The following is a 19,105-nucleotide window of genomic DNA, read 5'->3' as shown; positions in this document are numbered from 1 at the left end:
ATTAGTTATGGTTATTTTAAGCGTCTTTGATAATTACAACATCAGTGTCACCTCAAACTGTTCTATTCGTTGCATTATCTTTTGACAGTGATTTTTTACCCTTGCTTTTTCATATGTCTTATAATTTTTTTTAATTAAATTCTAGACATTATGTGTAGGATTTAAACAACTTATGCAAACAGTATTTTTGCCTGAAATTAAAATATCTGTTCTGCTAGACTATTAATGTTGGTGATTGAACCAGTTTAGTCAGTAAAACAAGTTTGAATTTTGTAGTTGTTATGGTTATCTTCTGTTATGGACTGAATGTTGTGTTCCCTAAAATTCATATGTTAAAAAAACAACAACCCCCAGTATGATTGTATTTGGAGATAGGGCTTTAACGGAGGTAATTAAGATTAATGAGGTCACCAGGGTGGGGGCATGATCCAGTGGGATTCTTGTTCTTATAAAAAGAGACATGAGAGTGTTTTCTCTCTCACACTCTCACCCTCTTCCCTGCCCCCCTCCCACTCCTCCTCTCCCTCATTTCCTTCTCCCCTACAATGCGAGAACAAAGTGAGAAGGCTACAATCCAGGAATACAGCTCTTACCAGGAGCCAAATTGGTTGGCACCTTGAACTGGGACTTTTAGCCTCTAGAACAGTGAGAAAATAAATATTTGCTCTTTAAACCATATGTCCATGGTATTTTGTTACGGAAGCCCGAGCAGACTAATACACTTTCAGTGCTCCGTGGGCTTGAAATTCCTCTGTTATCCTATACTAGAGGCCCAGTACACCAATTTGTGCACCAGTGGGGTCCCTTGGCCTGGCCTGTAGGATTGGGCTGAAACCACCTCTCTGACATCCCCCAAGAGGTCCCAGATTGTGAGGGGGCACAGGCCAGGTGCACGATCGGGGTCGGGGAGGGACCACAGGAGGGCTCCAGGGCATGTCTGGCCTGCCTCACTCAGTCCTTACCCCAATAACAAGTTAACCTATACCGGTTGGAGCATCTGCCCCCCTGGTGGTCAGTGCACGTCATAGCGACCGGTCTTCCCCCTGGTGGTCAGTGCACATGATAGCAAGCGATTGAGTGGCCTTAGCATATCATTAGCATATTACGCTTTGATTGGTTGAACGGACGACTGGACACTTAGCATATTAGGCTTTTATTATTTAGGATAGTAAAAGGCTAATATGCAAATTGACCAAACGGCATATTACACTTTGATTGGTTGAATGGAACGACCAGTTGCTATGACACGCACTGACCACCAGCTGGCAGACGCTCAATGTAGGAGCTGCCCCCTGGTGGTCAGTGCACTCCCACAGGGGGAGCGCCGCTCAGCCAGAAGCCCTGAGGCAGGCTCACAGCCTCTCCCACCTCCACAGCAGTGCTAAGGATGTCCGACTGACGGCTTAGGCAGAGAGCAGGCCTAAGCCGTCAGTCAGACATCCCCTGAGGGCTCCTGGACTGTGGACTGTGAGGGTGCAGGCTGGGCTGAGGGACCCCCCCCCCCACCAAGTGCATGAATTTTGTGCACCGGGCCTCTAGTAATCTTATGTTTAGAGAGGCTGATTTGCCAAAGGATTTTTTCCCCCCCAGTATTCCTGTTTAACTCTGCTTTAGATCTTTTTTACAATTTCTGTTTCTCTCCTGAACACAATTAGTGTTTCCCAATAGATGAAATACCTCATCTATTCAGCATTTATAGTCATTTTTTTCTATAACTTTTTTACATGTTTATAATCATTTTGACATCTTTGTTTGCTGATTAAAATTACTTAGTCATCTGTCAACTTCTGTGTTTGTCAGTTGACTTTGTTTTCTCTTGATTATGCATCACGTTTTATTGATTTTTTTATTGGATTTTTTCACATTTTATTTAAAGAACAGCAGGGAATTTTTTTCCCCACAAAGAGTATAAGTCCTTTCCTCTGATAAGGTAAGAGGCTGATAAGCCATATTCTTTTTTTTTTTAAATATATTTTGATTTTTTACAGAGAGGAAGGGAGAGAGATAGAGAGTTAGAAACATCGATGAGAGAGAAACATCGACCAGCTGCCTCCTGCACATCTCCTACTGGGGATGTGCCCACAACCCAGGTACATGCCCTTGACCGGAATCGAACCTGGGACCTTTCAATCCGCAGGCCGATGTGATAAGCCATATTCTTCCTAGAATTTAGTTAAACTGATGCTGGGCTACTGTCTTAGATTTAGTATTTCTGTTATTTCCCCCCCCCCCCCCCCCCCCCCTTTTAAATCTTGATACTTTTTCAGGTGGGAGGGATTTGTCTGCAGTTTAAAATACTGTTGGTTTATTTTTGGATTCTGGAATTCATTCACAGGGCGAATGCCGGGGATTACCATATTCTCTTACATGGCTACTTTTTCTGAAAAATTAGATGGGGTATGCTGCAGAGTGAGTAGTGTGGGAGAATTGCTGGACCAAGCAATCCGTTAGAACTGTTGTCTCTAATCCATCCTGCTACCACATTGTTGTGTATAGTCAAGCTGATTTTTGCTTGCCTGTCAAAATGTGTTTAATGGCAGGTGCACCTGTATGTAGACTAGGTGCCTGTCCCAAGGAAGAGAAGCTGCCATGGTTCTCTCCTCATTTCTGAATGCTCCATGTTCGCCACCTTCTGGAATTGAGTTCATCAAGGTTTCTTTTTATCTTTCACTCTTCATTGGCTCATAGAAAATGTCTCTTAACCATGGGAGTGAAGGTCTTTCTTGTTCTACATATCCTAACCTTCAGAATTAGACTTTCTCTTCACTAATTTTTAGTTATTATTAGACTATTTCTTAAAGTCTCCAGGTCCTTTGACTGCTTACCAACCAATGTTATCCACATGGGTTTATATTTACCTAGTCTATATCTAGGTATTAAAACAACTTAATTACTGCAATCTTAAATTGAAACTCTCTGCTTCTATTGATTAATTTTTGCATTTTTATTATGATTAAAAATTCCTGACACTTGGCAACAGCAATAGAAACTAAGTGGCATATTTTATCAAAGTTTTAAATAGATTTATTTGGACTTGTTATTGTGTTCTAACTAACATGATTTCGTGAAAACTCAATATATGAAAATTTAAGATTTTAACATACTTTTGGGAATGAGTCTTCATGGTATAGGGACAGGGCCAGTGCTAGGACATGACTTTAGAAAAAGGCTCCTTCTTTGAGTGGGCTGATTATAAAAAGGTGCCCCTTCCTGCTTCTGACTTGGTGCCCCACTTTCCCGTTGGCTAGATGCCCTCATTCTATCTTTGCAACACAGTACATCTGAATCAAGAAAAAAAAATGTGCTTTCTTATAACAGATGAGAGAAACTTATAAGAAATTACAAAGTAGAAGATTCATATTGGTCCACCGTTAACATTTTTTTCTCTATAAAAGTGAGATCGATTTTTGCTACTGCTTTTAACTTGCTTCTTGTTTAACTATAAATTAACATCTCCTGGAAAGTCTGAAGGAGCTATAAGGGAATAGTTGTGGAGACAATAAAACCAAGCTATTTAGAATTTGTGTTCTGGTGCTTTGCATAGAACAAGCACTGAAACATGTTGGTTGAATGTTAAAATTTCTGAAATACGTAAAAGGAAACCCTTAAATTTATGAAAGTCGTTTATCTCTAACTTCAGGAACACATCTAAATCTATTCTAGGATGCAAGATACACTATTACTAAAGCATTAAAAAATACAGTATCTGATTTTTGTTCTATAGGTATCTTGCAACATCCAGATGGCACAGTTTTGAAACAGCTACAGCCACCTCCAAGGGGCCCAAGAGAGTTAGAATTCTATAATATGGTAAGTGAGGTAAGATTTGTTTGTTGTATTCATAGTGGTTTTCAGTTTTCTGGTGGTGACTTAGTAAGAAATATATTTGATAGCATGTCTTAGTATAATGTGTGTGTGACTGAAACAAAAGCTTAATGAAATATAACGCTTACCTTTACTGATGCAGCTTAGTATTTTCTATTCCGATCCACTAAATTGATTTTTATTAATGGGTTGTGACCTACATTTTGAAAAACACCTGAGAGACTGTTTATATTTCTCAGAAATGCTGAGTTTAAATGTTTTCACGATAGGATTTCTTAGCCTAGTGCTGATGTGCACTGTAAATCTCCAAAGCAGGGTGGTAAGGGACAGACTTAACATCTAATGAACCATATGACTAGGAGCACCACCTCTGTCTAGTTACAAAACATTTTCATCACCTAAAGAAAACCCTATAACTCTGAAGGCATGATGCTTTGTTCCTCCCTCCTCCCAATCCCTGGCAACCACCAGTCTGTTTATACAATAGGTGACCTTTTGTGTCCAGTTTCTTTTTGGTCTCATATTTTTAAGGTGCACCTATAAAAAAAAAATGTGCTTTCTTATAACAGATGAGAGAAACTTATAAGAAATTACAAAGTAGAAGATTCATATTGGTCCACCGTTAACATTTTTTTCTCTATAAAAGTGAGATCGATTTTTGCTACTGCTTTTAACTTGCTTCTTGTTTAACTATAAATTAACATCTCCTGGAAAGTCTGAAGGAGCTATAAGGGAATAGTTGTGGAGACAATAAAACCAAGCTATTTAGAATTTGTGTTCTGGTGCTTTGCATAGAACAAGCACTGAAACATGTTGGTTGAATGTTAAAATTTCTGAAATACGTAAAAGGAAACCCTTAAATTTATGAAAGTCGTTTATCTCTAACTTCAGGAACACATCTAAATCTATTCTAGGATGCAAGATACACTATTACTAAAGCATTAAAAAATACAGTATCTGATTTTTGTTCTATAGGTATCTTGCAACATCCAGATGGCACAGTTTTGAAACAGCTACAGCCACCTCCAAGGGGCCCAAGAGAGTTAGAATTCTATAATATGGTAAGTGAGGTAAGATTTGTTTGTTGTATTCATAGTGGTTTTCAGTTTTCTGGTGGTGACTTAGTAAGAAATATATTTGATAGCATGTCTTAGTATAATGTGTGTGTGACTGAAACAAAAGCTTAATGAAATATAACGCTTACCTTTACTGATGCAGCTTAGTATTTTCTATTCCGATCCACTAAATTGATTTTTATTAATGGGTTGTGACCTACATTTTGAAAAACACCTGAGAGACTGTTTATATTTCTCAGAAATGCTGAGTTTAAATGTTTTCACGATAGGATTTCTTAGCCTAGTGCTGATGTGCACTGTAAATCTCCAAAGCAGGGTGGTAAGGGACAGACTTAACATCTAATGAACCATATGACTAGGAGCACCACCTCTGTCTAGTTACAAAACATTTTCATCACCTAAAGAAAACCCTATAACTCTGAAGGCATGATGCTTTGTTCCTCCCTCCTCCCAATCCCTGGCAACCACCAGTCTGTTTATACAATAGGTGACCTTTTGTGTCCAGTTTCTTTTTGGTCTCATATTTTTAAGGTGCACCTATATTATAGTGTGCATTAGTACTTTGTTCCTTTTTATGGCTGAGTAATATTCCGTTACACTTACCACATTTTGTGCTTTTGGTGTCATTTATCCATTGATGTACCTTTGGGCTGTTTCTACGTTTTGGCCTTTGTAAGTAGAGCTTCTATGAACATTCATGTACAAATATATGTTTGAGTACCTGTTTCCACTTTTTTTTTGGTATATATCTAAGACTGGAATTGATGGGCCATATGATAATTCTACATTTAGCTTTTTGAGGAACTGTCAAATGTTTAACAAAGTGGCTGCACCATTTGACATTTCCATAGCAATGTATGAGGGTTCTAATTTCTCTACATCCTCACCAGCACTTCTTAGTTTTCTTTCTTAAGGGCCATCCAAGTGAGTGTGAAGTGTTGTTACCTCATTGTGGTATATTTTAATTGCATTTCCTTAATGGCTAATGATGTTGGTCATCTTTTCATGTGCTTACTGACCATGTCTAAATCCTCTCTGGAGTAATGTCTGTTTAGATCCTTTGTTCATTTCTTCATTGGGATGTCTTTTATTTAGTCACTAGAGGCCCGATGTGAAAAATTCGTGCAAGGGGCTTGGCCCTTGCAGCCCCCGCTTCGACCGGAAGGTCGTTTGGCTGTCCAGTCTAATTAGCATATTATGTGTTTATTATTATAAATAGAAGTTCTTTACATATTCTAGATACAAGTCCCTTGTCAGATATATGATTTACAAATATATTCTCCCATTCTTTGGGTTGTCTTTTCACTTTTTTCATAGTATTCTTCGAAGCTTAAAATTTTTAAATATTGAAATTCAGTGTATCTTTTTTCTTTTTTTGTCTCGTGCTTTTGGTGTCATATCCAAAGTTATATTTTCTTCTAAATGCTATGATGTTAGCTCTTAAGTTTAGGTACAAGTAAAAAGATACAAGCTAAAGTTAAAAAACAAGTACTGTTATACATGCTTTACCATTATTAACTCATTTAACCCTCACAACTACCTATGAGATAGGTACTCTTAGCTTCATTTTATACATGTGTACATTAAGGCATGATTAATTTAAATAATTTGATCATGATCATGCTAAAGTAAATGGTGGTCCCAGGATTTGAATGTAGGCAGTCTAAGCTCTAGGATATATGTTTTTAGCTGTTACATAATGTCTCTTTTTTGAAGAAAGTATTTTATATTTACTCTGTAAAAGTCTTGTACGTAATTTGTTGGATTTATTCTAGGTACCTTATTTTTTGTTTCAGTTGTAAACGGTAGTTCTTGAATTAAGTGTTCCAATGATTGCTAATATATAAGAATAAAATAGATATTTATCTAGTGTTCTTTGTCTAGTAATCTTGCTGAATTCTTTTTAACTCATATTTATCTGAGATTCCCTAACAATTTTAATTGTTTTCTATATAGATAATTATATATTTTGTGATTGGAAGTTTTGTTTGTCCTTTTTGAATCCATACACTTCTGTCAAGGACTTCCATTTCAGGGCTCAATAGAAGCAATGATGGGGGTATCTTCCTCTCATATAACAAAAGTGCTTTTAACATTTCCCTGTTAAAATATGTCTTCTTTCTAAAGTTTTGGTAGATACTTCTTCCTAGGTTAAGGAAATTGCCTTTTGTGAGAGTCAAGGTTCTGACAAGAGATAAATTATGTATTCTGTCAGTTTAATAAAGGGATTGTTTACCTAGGCGTGGTCAGAGTTAAGATAATGCTATACCATCCCTGGGCCTCTAAGGGTAAGGAGAGGGAGTGGTTACTGGAACCAGGGAACGTAACTTTATGAGAAGGTATGGACTGATAAGGAGGGAACTAGAGAAGTAAATAATCCAACCTCAACTGTCTCCCGCTAGTAAGAGAATGACCAGAGGGCAAGGGATCCCACTGATGCAGCTGATTCAGGTCAGCTTCTTGGGAAGAAAATTGTGGAGGTGGAAAGGGAAAATATATAGCATCCTTTCCATTTTTATTTCAGGAAACAATTTAAAGTATGATATGAATAGGTATTGAATATTTTTGAACTACCTTTTCTATATCTATTGAAATTAGCATGAGTTTCCTCCTTTAATCTACTAATGTCATAAATGCCGTTACAGCTATCTAATACTATATCACCTTTCATTTTTTGAAATGAAACCTACTAGAATGTCTTTTTTATTTTTAATAATATGAATTACCGAATATTGTTTGCTAGTGTTTTATTTCAGATTTTTTCCAGCCATGCTCATAAATGAGATTGAATTATTTTTTTCTTTAAATTTTGTCTTTGATATCAAATTCTTTTAGCTTGATAAAATGAGTTGAGGAGCATTTCTTATTGTATTTTGTGGAAGAATTTTTCACATAAAAGATTTTGTTCTTTAAAGGCTTGATAGAACTTACCTATAAATTTATCAGAGCCTTTTGCCTATCTCTGTTTCGTGTGTGTGTGTGTGTGTGTGTGTGTGTGTGTGTATAAGAGAAAAAGGGAGAGGGAGAGAGAAACATTAATAATGAGAGAGAGTCATCCATTGGCTACTTCCTGTACACCCCCTCCCGGGGATCGAGCCTGAAGCCCAGGCAAGTGGCCTGATTGGGAATCGTGGGAATCGAACTGTGACCTCCTGGTTCATAGGTCGATGCTCAATCACTGAGCCACGCCTGCTGGGAATGCCTGTCTCTGTTTCTCTTTCTTCCTTTCTCCTTTCCATCCTTCTTCTTTTTTTAATACTCATCCGAGGATATCTTTTCCCGTTGATTTTTAGTGGGAGAGGAAAGGGAGGGAGGGAGGGAGGGAGGGAGAGAGAGAGAGAGAGAGAGAGAGAGATGTGAGAGACACATGTGCCTGTAAGGGAGTGGGGGATTGAACCTGCAACCCCAGTATGTGCCCTTGACCAGGAATCGAACCAGCGTCCTCTTGGTGCATGGTTTGATGGTCATCCACTGAGCCAACACTGACCAGGCATTTTCCATCCTTCTTTTTCCCTTTTATTCTTTTCTTTGTTCCTGGAAAGAGGCATTTAAAAGAAAAAGTATTTTATTGATTTTTTACAGAGAGGAAGGGAGAGTTAGAAACATCGATGAGAGAGAAACATCAATCAGCTGCCTCCTGTACACCCCCTAGTGGGGATGTGCCTGCAACCAAGGTACATGCCCCTGACCTGAATCGAACCTGGGACCCTTCAGTCTGCAGGCCGACGCTCTATCCACTGAGCCAAACCAGTTAGGGCAAGGGGCATATTTTTAACCATAGTGGAGTCTTTCTCTGAGCTCTGTTTGGCTCTCAGTAAAGCAGACCCATATCTCTTTCCCTCCTCTATGGAGAGGACAATGTGGATTAAGCTGAAAAATTACCTACTAAAAGTGAGAAAGGGATTAGACTACTGCCTGAGAACTGTGGAATTATTTTGAATGTTTTACAAATGGTTGCCTCATCAACAACAAAAAAAGTACTTACAAAGTGTATACACCACAACATACTTGTAAAAACACTTTGCATTGTGCTCACATTCCCTTAAATGTTCCCAAAGATGCTCAGCTACTAAGGAGAGGCAGAGACAGCTTGGCGAAAAAAATAAGGGTGAGGGGCGTGGGAGGCTGTGGAAGGAGAAAGCAGCCTTCCAGTTAAACATCAGCTCTCAGTTTAAAGGTCAGTTGTGCACATGCAGACCCCCAGATGTTTATTGGAATTATGCTTAATCCCTGGATGCCCTGGCCTAGAGTACCTTGTAAACATGTGTCCTCCCAAGATTACTCGCCCTACTGATTGTATAAAGATAAAAATTCCAATAAAGGCCTAACGAGGCGGGCAATAGAGGCGGCCCGGCTTTTCAGCTGGGGGTCTGCATAAGCACAGGCTTGTTTGGACAGGTCAAGGAATAATTAGGGGCACTGCCTTCGACACTCCCTTGTCTCCCCTAAGTCAGAATTCCACACACTTCCCTTTTATCAGCATGTCCTCCTTACAAACTTTCCAACCAAGTCTCCTGCTTCCCAACATCTAGACTTGTCTAATATTTTCTAGAATTATTACTGCTTATAAATCAACAAATTAAGTGAGCAATGATTAGAATTACGTTGAGGGAAAGGATATTTTTTTAAAAAAGGTAAAACCACAACTTCCTTACAGATATCAAATATGTACGTGTTAAAGATTTTGTTAAACTTATTATTTAATGAGGGAACTAGGCAGATGTTAAAACTGGTTCAAAAAAAAGTCAAAGAAGCACACATTTATATGAAATAAAGGGAAGTTGAGATGAATTTAGGAATGTTCACTAAACTCCCACCTTCCATGAAAGTTCTGAGAACCTTCCCTGGCCAGAATTTATTTGTAAGAATTATTTTGCATCTGCTAAGAGTTATCTACAGCTTATTTTGTTGTAAAATAGTTCAAGGACAGTGAAAGGCTAGAATTAGATAACCTAAACAATACATAATTTTTCATTGGAAACACAGTGTACTCTTTTTTTTTTTGCTTATTCAAAATTTTCGATATATTATGACAAACAGTATTATTTTATTTGAGAAAAGTGTAGGGCACTTGTAAAACAGTATAAGAAACTAATATGCAAGTTCTATTTCTCTCTTTCAGGTTTATGCTGCTGATTGTACTGATGGTGTTCTTTTAGAGCTACGAAAATATTTGCCAAAATATTACGGCATCTGGTCACCTCCCACTGCACCAAATGGTAAGTTTTTAGGTAAAAACTTTTATTCTTTTTTAAATTTTTTTAATTTTATTGATTTTTTACAGAGAGGAAGGGAGAGGGATAGAGAGTTAGAAACATCGATGAGAGAGAAACATCAATCAGCTGCCTCCCGCACACCCCCCACTGGGGATGTGCTCGCAACCAAGGTACATGCCCTTGACCGGAATTGAACCTGGGACCCTTCAGTCCCCAGGCCGACGCTCTATCCACTAAGCCAAACCGATCAGGGCAAAACTTTTATTCTTAGTTCAGGAGAGTGGTTTTATAAAAGGTTTATATAAAAGTGAGCCTAGTATTATAAAAACTGAATACATGTGTGATTTTTTTTCTAATCATTCTCTACTTCATTAAAGAAACTTATTAATACTTTTGCTCTTCATAACCAGTTTCTTAAATGGTATATACAAATTAATGATCAGTCTGTTATAATTGAATGAAAATATATATACTAGTACTTAATACTGTATTAATTTACAGATGTTTGCTTTTTTGTAATGTCTGGGCAATTTTTTTTTTCTCATTTTGAATAGGAAAAAACATCAGGAAATATATTTTCCTTGCATAACTTCCTCCCTGTCTCATATCCCACTTCTTCATCCCACACTTCAGGGCTTTAAATTGCAATATTTAAAAAAATACCAGTAAGTTTTATAGAGGACAAACTGATCTATGTAAGGGCACAACATTTCTCTCTCTTAATATTAGTTAATACTTGAAGCAGTATTTGCCACTTCTGGGCCTTTGAGCAGACAGAATTTAATTAAACAAGCAGCTTGACTGTGTAACTATTGAAGAAGGTTGGTGAATGGGGTAAGAGTTTGAAACTTGACTGAGTTTAAGAATAACCATGGGCTTATTAAAATGCATATTAATAGGCTAAACGCCCAGACATTTTGATTATGAAGGTTTATGTTGGAGTTCAGTGATATGCTTGTTAAAAGCGACAAGCTTGCCCTGGCTGGTTTGGCTCAGTGGATAGAGTGTCGGCCTGTGGACTGAAGGGTCCCAGGTTCGATTCCGGTCAAGGGCACATGCCCTGGTTGCGGGCTTGATCCCCAATGGGGGGCGTGCAGGAGGCAGCCGATCAATGATTCTCTCTCATCATTGATGTTTCTATCTCTCTCTCTCTCTCCCTCTCCCTTCCTCTCTGAAACCAATAAAAAAAATGTATATTTTTTAAAAGCGACAAGCTTTTTTAATGTAGATAGTACTTGGACTACATTTTGAGAACAGGAAAGAAGGGGGCTCCAGCTTGAGCTTATTCTTTTCCTTAGTTCTTTGTCTTCCTTTGACTTACGGACTGTGTATCAAGTTTCATCAATAGGGAATCATAGTATTCTCCTGTGAGTATCCTTAGTTAGGTAATACTAAATCAGCGGTTCCCCTGGGTATTTAGGATTTGCCTATATTTCAGTTGTATGGGAGTGGGAAAAAGTGAGCCTAGGCTCTTTCCCCTCTCCTCCCTTTTTGTCCCCCCCTTCCTTCCTTGTCTATTAGTCCCAAATGTATGTTTCTGATTCAGATCAGCATGTTGCTTAAATTATTATTTCACAAGTCATTGTGATTATAGAAATTTCCATTGTAATGTAAGATACCTAGATTTCAATGAATTTTGCTACTGATTAATGTTTAACTTAGAACATTATTTAATCATTAGTGGCCTGGTGCACAAAATTCATGCACATTAAAAGGGAATTAATTAGAGGAAATATTTTAATATTGCTCTTTGCCCTTTCTCTATAATAGAAGTGTCAGAGATGAAAGAAAATTAGTAAAATGTATATGAAAAATCTCCCTCCTGTCAGAGTCTGGGGCGTGCGGCGAGACCCAGAGTCAAGTCCCCGTCCACCGGCGCGTGCCTCAAAATCACGTGAGACCCAGACCGGGCCGGCCCCACCCCCGTCAAGCCCCACAGGGCAGGGGGCACGGCCTCAGGTCCCCTGGCTGGAGGGTGTGATTACCATTTGCATATTAGCTCTTTATTATATAGGATTATTCCTCAAGAATGTGACTTCTAAAGGTTGTTGAGGATGGTGTTAAATTGGATATCTAGATACTGTGATTGAGTACTCAGTTTAAAAGATTCTTTAGAAGGGGTTTTATTGTCTCCACAACTATTTCCTTTATAGTCCTCAGACTTTCTAATAAATACGTGTAAATATTATAGAAATTCTTCGGTAATCCATGAGAGAGAAACATCTGGTGGCTGCCTCCTGCACGCCCCCTACTGGGGATTAAGCACAAAATCTGGGCATGTGCCCTGAAGGGACGACACTCAACTAACCAATTGAGCCACACTGGCCAGGGCTCTCATTGTGCCTTTTTAATGTCCTTGGAAACCTTACATCTCGTACTTCATACCTTTTACTAATGGTTGAATATTATTTAATCACCCTCCTGCAAGTGTTTCTCTGTGATATTTATACTAATTGTTGACTCTGGAGTTGTTTTAACTTTTTTTCTCAGTTTTAAGTTTTCCTCATTTTGTTTCTCCTGGAAGTTATTTGAGTGGTAATATGTTTGCTTATCACTAATTAAAGTTTTTCTCTCATAACAGATTTATACCTAAAACTGGAAGATGTGACCCATAAATTTAATAAGCCCTGTATAATGGATGTAAAGATAGGGCGAAAAAGCTATGATCCTTTTGCCTCATCTGAGAAGATTCAGCAACAGGTCAGCAAGTACCCATTAATGGAAGAGATTGGGTTCTTGGTGCTTGGCATGAGGGTAAGAGTGATTATTAGTATAATACACATATTTTTCTTTACATGTTCTTTTCTTGAAAATTATAGATGTCATCATAATACTAATATATAAGATGATATATTTTGAAATTTGGTTGTCTGCAACTCCCCAATGTGAGCAGATATTTTTATTTTTTGTTCACTGATATATGGTCAGTGTTTGGAATGATTATGACACATAGTATGTGATTAATAAATAAATGGATGAACCTCAAGAGTCCAACTCTGGTAATTTTGTTTTAAAGAGGCTTTAAGTTTAGCTGTAATATAAATGACGTAGTAAGTTAATGTTATATCGTTTATGATTTTGCCATGAGGAAAGTACTATGTTTATATATTCAGTAATTTTTCTATATTTTTTAAGTGGAAAAGGGAAACTAAAATTAGGTCACTGTGGTTTAAAAACAGTTGTTTTGATTTGCTCATGATTCTGTGGGTTGGCAATTTGAGCTGGCCTCAAGTAGACAGTTCTGCTGATCTCACCCAGGGTCCCTTGTGTGGCTGCACTCATCTGATGGTTCTGCTGGGGCTAGGTGGTCTACAATGACCTCACTTATGTGGTGGAGCTTATTCTAACTTTCGGATGGGCCTTTTTCCTGTGGTTTCTTGTGGTAAATGTTTCCCTCCACGTCCCGCGTGGTTCAGGGTTCAGGACCTGGAAGAGGAGCTGCACACAAGTGAAAGAGAAGAGACAAGAGATACTTTGGAAATATTGGGGGGCCAGGAGGGTAAGTCCAACTCAAGAGGAAGGACTTCCATTGATGCTCAGGCCACACCAACCTTGTATTGGTTTGGGATCCACCCATAGTATAGCCCTTAGGCAGGCAAGTTCCAGTAACACACAGACTATCTTATCAATAAGGATTTACATGAGTAAAGGTGGGGAGGTTGCTTCAGCTACCATTATCTGGATTAACAGAGGTGGTGCACAGCTCTGACCTTTGCTAGGGCTTCAAAGGTCACCAGCCTTCCGGGTTCTCTGTCTACACCTCTCTGCTAGTGAAGACAATAAGCGGTTTCCCACAGTTTCTCATCCTCCAGGAGGCTAGTTGGAGCTTCTTCATGTGCCACAATCCTAAAAGGCAAGAGTGGGAGCTACAAGGGCTCTGGAAATAGAGGTTAGAAGTGTGAAGTTTAAGTTTGATAAATGATTGATTGCTACCTATATAAACATAATGGCGTAGTTTTGAAATTCATCATAAAAGATGATATATGGATCTTTTGAGTTTTAAATAGGAGAGTTAAAAAATAGGAAGCATTATAGATGGATTGTTAATGTGATAATTATAACAGCACAGTTGAATTTGGTATTCTGATCAAAGGAATTGTTGATGCAGTTGTTTCATTTAGAAAATGATAATTAAATGTGGGTATGTTATGCCCAGATTTCAGGATCCCCAAAGGACCACCAGGGAGCCAGCCGAGTCCGATGCAGAAGCAAAAGAGTCTTTATTCGAGCTAGCTTGAGCTCCCTGTCCACCACACTCGCCGACGCAGTGGCAGGAGGCAGAGAGAGAGAGAGCTCTGTGGGGAGAGGAGTTTTATAGGGGGGTTGGAGTAAGGGGAAGAGAGAGGACTGTGGGCCCTGCCGATTGGCCAGGCGCAAGTCGGTGTCTTGTTACACAGGATGTGGTCGTGTCTATGGCGCGCACTTCCCTTGATTATCATTGGTTAGTTTAAAGAAATCCTAGGTGTGGCTAGCAGAGGCTTGGGCTTCTGGGAAGAAGCTCCTTGCTGAGCACATGGCTAATGGCTGCTGCCCAAAAATGGAGGATCCGGGGCAAGATGGAGGGCGTAGCCCTCGCCCTTTCAGGTATACATGAAAAGGAAAAAGGATTAATGGCATAATGTTAAAACAAATAAGAAATAAACATCCCACAGGAGCAACTATTTAAACATCCGCTGTTTTCAAATTTTACCCTCCCACTTTCCTTTTCACTTTTTTCAGAGGACCTTGCCTTCTGTTTCAGAAAAAAATTAAAGCCATTAGATAGGATTTCCTTTACTTTCCTGCCAACAGATGTGCATACCTAACCTACAAGTGCTTTCATTTCCCCTTTATTTCTTTCTCTCACATTGATGAATTTTCTGTCCTAAGGACAGCCCTTTCCTATGCCCTCTGGATCTAATTCCCTTCCACCTCTTTAGGAATCTAATACTATTGATTCTTTCTTGTCTTATATCTTCAACTTCTGTCTCTTTCCTGACACTCTTCCTTTTGTTTTATATATGTTCAGATCACGCTCAATTTTTAAAAAACAACATCATCAAAACCTACCTTTACCTTGCTCTGCTGTCCACCAATGGGTTTAACTTGCCTCCCTTTCACAATCAAAATAGTTATTTCCATTGCCTTACTTCCCACTTAGTATTTTTCAGCCTCCAATCTGGCATTTGCTCTACCATGCCACCAGATCAGCTTTCACTAAGGTCCCTAATGACATCTTCATGTCACTAAATCTAAATGCCATTTTCATTACTAACCTTACTGCACTTTGAAAAGCAGCCTTCAAGGCTGACTACGTTTTCCTGGAAACATTCCTTTTTGTGTCCTTGATATTACACCCTGTCCTGGTGTTTTCAAAGGCTACTTTGCAGTTTTCTTTGCCAGCTAATTTTTCCCCCCTGTTTATTCTTTAGGTGTTGAGGCATTCCACTCTGTTCCATTTTACTGTCTTTATTTTCTGTTTCTTCCTAAGCAGTGTCCTTTGTTCTTATTGGATCAGTTTCACTTACACTGATACTCCCAAAGGCATATCTGTAGCCTCAGCTTTTTCTTTGCTCTCCTAATCTGGATAGCTAGAACCCTACCAGACATTTTACTAGGGTGACTTAAAAACATCTAGAACTAATATATAAAAAAGCGATACACTCATCTCGCAACCAACCACAAGAAATCTCAACAAATACTGAGATTATTCCTTACCTCATAAATGGCAGCACTAGTTTTACACATGCTGGAAACCTAGTAGTCACCATTACCTCTCAGAGCCATTCGTCAATCCTATTGATCTTAATTCCCCAGCATCTCAAATCCCATTATCACCATTATCCTTTTACAGAACCTAGTCTCTTAACTGATCTCTCAAGTTCAGTTTTTCTTTCTTTCAATTTGTTCTCCAGACATTGTAAAACAATCATGGCATTCTCCTATTAAAAACTCTTCAGTGGGATTCCATTACTTTAGGGTACATATACAGGATAAGTAAAAAAGGCATTGCATGATTTGGCCCTCCTGGGATATGTCGTTTTCTATATGTACTTTAGATTGGCTTATATGGTTATAAAAATTGTTGGTGTTTTACTATTATTTCATTTTAGTTGTGGATTAATTTAAGTAGAATTGATATCTTTAAATTTTTGATTTTTTTATTGAATTTATTGGGGTAACATCTATATATATAAAAGCCTAAGCGACCAATACGACTGAGTGGCTGGAACAACCAGTTGCTATGACGTGCACTGACCACCAGAGGGCAGACGCTCAACGCAGGAGCTGTAGAGCCATTCGTCAATCCTATTGATCTTAATTCCCCAGCATCTCAAATCCCATTATCACCATTATCCTTTTACAGAACCTAGTCTCTTAACTGATCTCTCAAGTTCAGTTTTTCTTTCTTTCAATTTGTTCTCCAGACATTGTAAAACAATCATGGCATTCTCCTATTAAAAACTCTTCAGTGGGATTCCATTACTTTAGGGTACATATACAGGATAAGTAAAAAAGGCATTGCATGATTTGGCCCTCCTGGGATATGTCGTTTTCTATATGTACTTTAGATTGGCTTATATGGTTATAAAAATTGTTGGTGTTTTACTATTATTTCATTTTAGTTGTGGATTAATTTAAGTAGAATTGATATCTTTAAATTTTTGATTTTTTTATTGAATTTATTGGGGTAACATCTATATATATAAAAGCCTAAGCGACCAATACGACTGAGTGGCTGGAACAACCAGTTGCTATGACGTGCACTGACCACCAGAGGGCAGACGCTCAACGCAGGAGCTGTCCCCTGGTGGTCAGTGTGCTTCCACAGCAAACCTCCCTGGCCGGCCAACCTCCCACAGTCCCTCCCCCCGGGCCCTGGGCTTAAACGGGGAACCGGGGTGGGTGGTGGTGTGGCTGGTGGTCAACCTCCCACGGCCGGCAGGCCCCAGTGACGGTGCAGCAGTGAGAGAAGGAGGAGGGGGAGAGGCGGGCTACCACACGGTGGCGGGGCGCCAAAAGCAGTGTTGGCGTCCGGCGTCCGTTCCTCCCACACCTGGCCCGGTGACTGTCACCTCCTCTCCCAACCCCGCCAGGGCCTTCAGGCCCCAATCGGCCTGGCCCTGATCAGCCTGGCCCCAGTCGGCCCTGATCGCTAGCCAGGCCTAGGGACCCCACCTGTGCATGAGTTTCGTGCACCGGGCCTCTAGTTGGTTAACAAAATTATAGGTTTCGGATGTACAGTTCTATAATATATCATTTGTATATTGTATTGTGTGTTCCCCAAGTCAAGTCTCCTTCCATTACTATTTATACCTCTCCCACCTTCCCTCACTGTCCTTTCCTCTGATAATTACCGTGCTGTTGTCTGTGTCTGAGGGTTTTGGGGTTTTTTTTGCTTTATCCTTTCACCTTTTTCACTCAGCCCCACAACCCACCTCCCCTCTAATAGCTGTTCTGTTCTCTATGAGTCTGTTTTTATTTTGTTGTTTATTTTGTTCATTAGATTCCACATATGAGTGAAATCATATGGTATTTGTCTTTCTCTGACTGGCTTATTTCACTTAGCATAATACTCTCCAGGTCAATCCATGATGTCACAAGGATAAGATTTCCTTCCTTTTTTATGGCTGAGTAGTATTTTATTGTGTAAATGTACCACAGCTTTTTTATTCACTCATCCACTGATGGCCACTTGGCCTGCTTCCAAATCTTAGCTATTATAAGTAATGCTACAGTGAACATAGGGGTACAAGAATTGACATCTTTTATATTGAGTCTCCCTCTCTGAGACCATGGGTGTGTGTTTGTGTGTATGTCTTAGGAATTTGTTAAAAATGTCTTTATATAGATTGTACCTTTATTTAGTTTATTTCTCTTTTGTTGCATTTGTAAATGGAGTTTTCCATTATGTTTCTAACCAGTTATTTGTGTATATCAAAGCTCATTTCCTGCTTACTAATTTGTACTCAGTCACCATTTCAAGTTTTTATTAGTTTTTCAGTTGATTTTTCAGTATATGTCCATTACCTATAAAGAGTAATATTTTATCTCTTCCTTCCCAAATTATTATTCCTCTAATTTCTTTCTCTTGTCTTATTTGCATTTGCTAGAGGCTATAGAACATTAGATAGTAGTGATGCTAAAAGACATTGTAGTAGAACACATTTTTTGGAAGTTTCTTATATTTTAGGACAGGTGCTTTTTTTTTTTTTATTTCCACTTTAAACTTAAGTTGACACTGACCTTTGGTGGATTGAGGTAGATCATTTTTCTTATTGGAAATATTCATCTATCCGTTTAAAGAGTTTTCATCGATAGTGGATGTAAATTTATTAAATGCCTTTTTAGAATCTATTGATATGACGACATGATTTTTTCCCCCTTCAATTCATTAGGATGACTCATATGAATAGATCTTTCTATCTTTAGCCACTGCTGTGATAAATTCCACACAGTCAAGAAGTAATCATTTTTAATATTCACTGCTTTTTCTGACAGGTTTATCATGTTCATTCTGATAGCTATGAGACACAAAACCAGCACTATGGAAGAAGCTTAACAAAAGAAACTCTAAAGGAAGGTAAGGATTGAATAACCAGATTTCAATGCTTTTATTACTGCATAAATATCAAAATAATTCTAAAGTGATTTCAATTTTCTCTTGGAATAATGATTCAATTCACAATAAACTTTTTTAAAAATGAAATTTACATTCACACATAATCTCTGGTTCATCATATACCAAAACCTTAGGTGTATCTTACCTATTTATTTATTTATTTATTTGCTTACTTACTATCTACACTAATAAAAGAGAAACATGGTAATTGGCGTACGACCGCTACCCTTTTCATTGGCTAATCAGTGAGTATATGCAAATTAACTGTCAGCCAAGATGGCGGCCGGCAGCCAGGCACTGAAGCGAGCAGGGAGGCTTGCTTGCTGCAGACTCCAACGTTCGCCGCCTCACTTGCCAGCCTCTCAGCTGCAACTCTAAGCAACTAT

The 19,105-nt window shown here is 38.7% G+C and overlaps 1 protein-coding gene across 4 annotated transcripts in view; it reads left to right on the top strand.

The window, feature by feature from the left end:
• Positions 1–19,105, top strand: part of IPMK (inositol polyphosphate multikinase) — a 32,079-nt gene that overhangs the window by 8,807 nt on the left and 4,167 nt on the right. Inside the window, exons 2-5 of one of the 4 annotated variants that reach the window (XM_014538705.1) lie at positions 3,725–3,810; positions 10,024–10,120; positions 12,699–12,817; positions 18,599–18,680. In XM_014538705.1, coding sequence (XP_014394191.1) covers positions 3,725–3,810; positions 10,024–10,120; positions 12,699–12,817; positions 18,599–18,680 — 384 coding nt within the window. Of the gene's footprint in view, positions 1–3,724; positions 3,811–4,657; positions 4,896–10,023; positions 10,121–12,698; positions 12,872–18,598; positions 18,681–19,105 lie in introns of those variants that run through there. The other 3 variants (XM_014538704.1, XM_014538706.1, XM_014538707.1) reach the window with 3 other exon arrangements.

This window comes from Myotis brandtii, unplaced genomic scaffold, assembly GCF_000412655.1.
Source record: "Myotis brandtii unplaced genomic scaffold, ASM41265v1 scaffold196, whole genome shotgun sequence".
Classification (NCBI taxonomy): Eukaryota; Metazoa; Chordata; class Mammalia; order Chiroptera; family Vespertilionidae; genus Myotis; species Myotis brandtii.
This window is presented reverse-complemented; position numbering and strand designations above follow the sequence as displayed.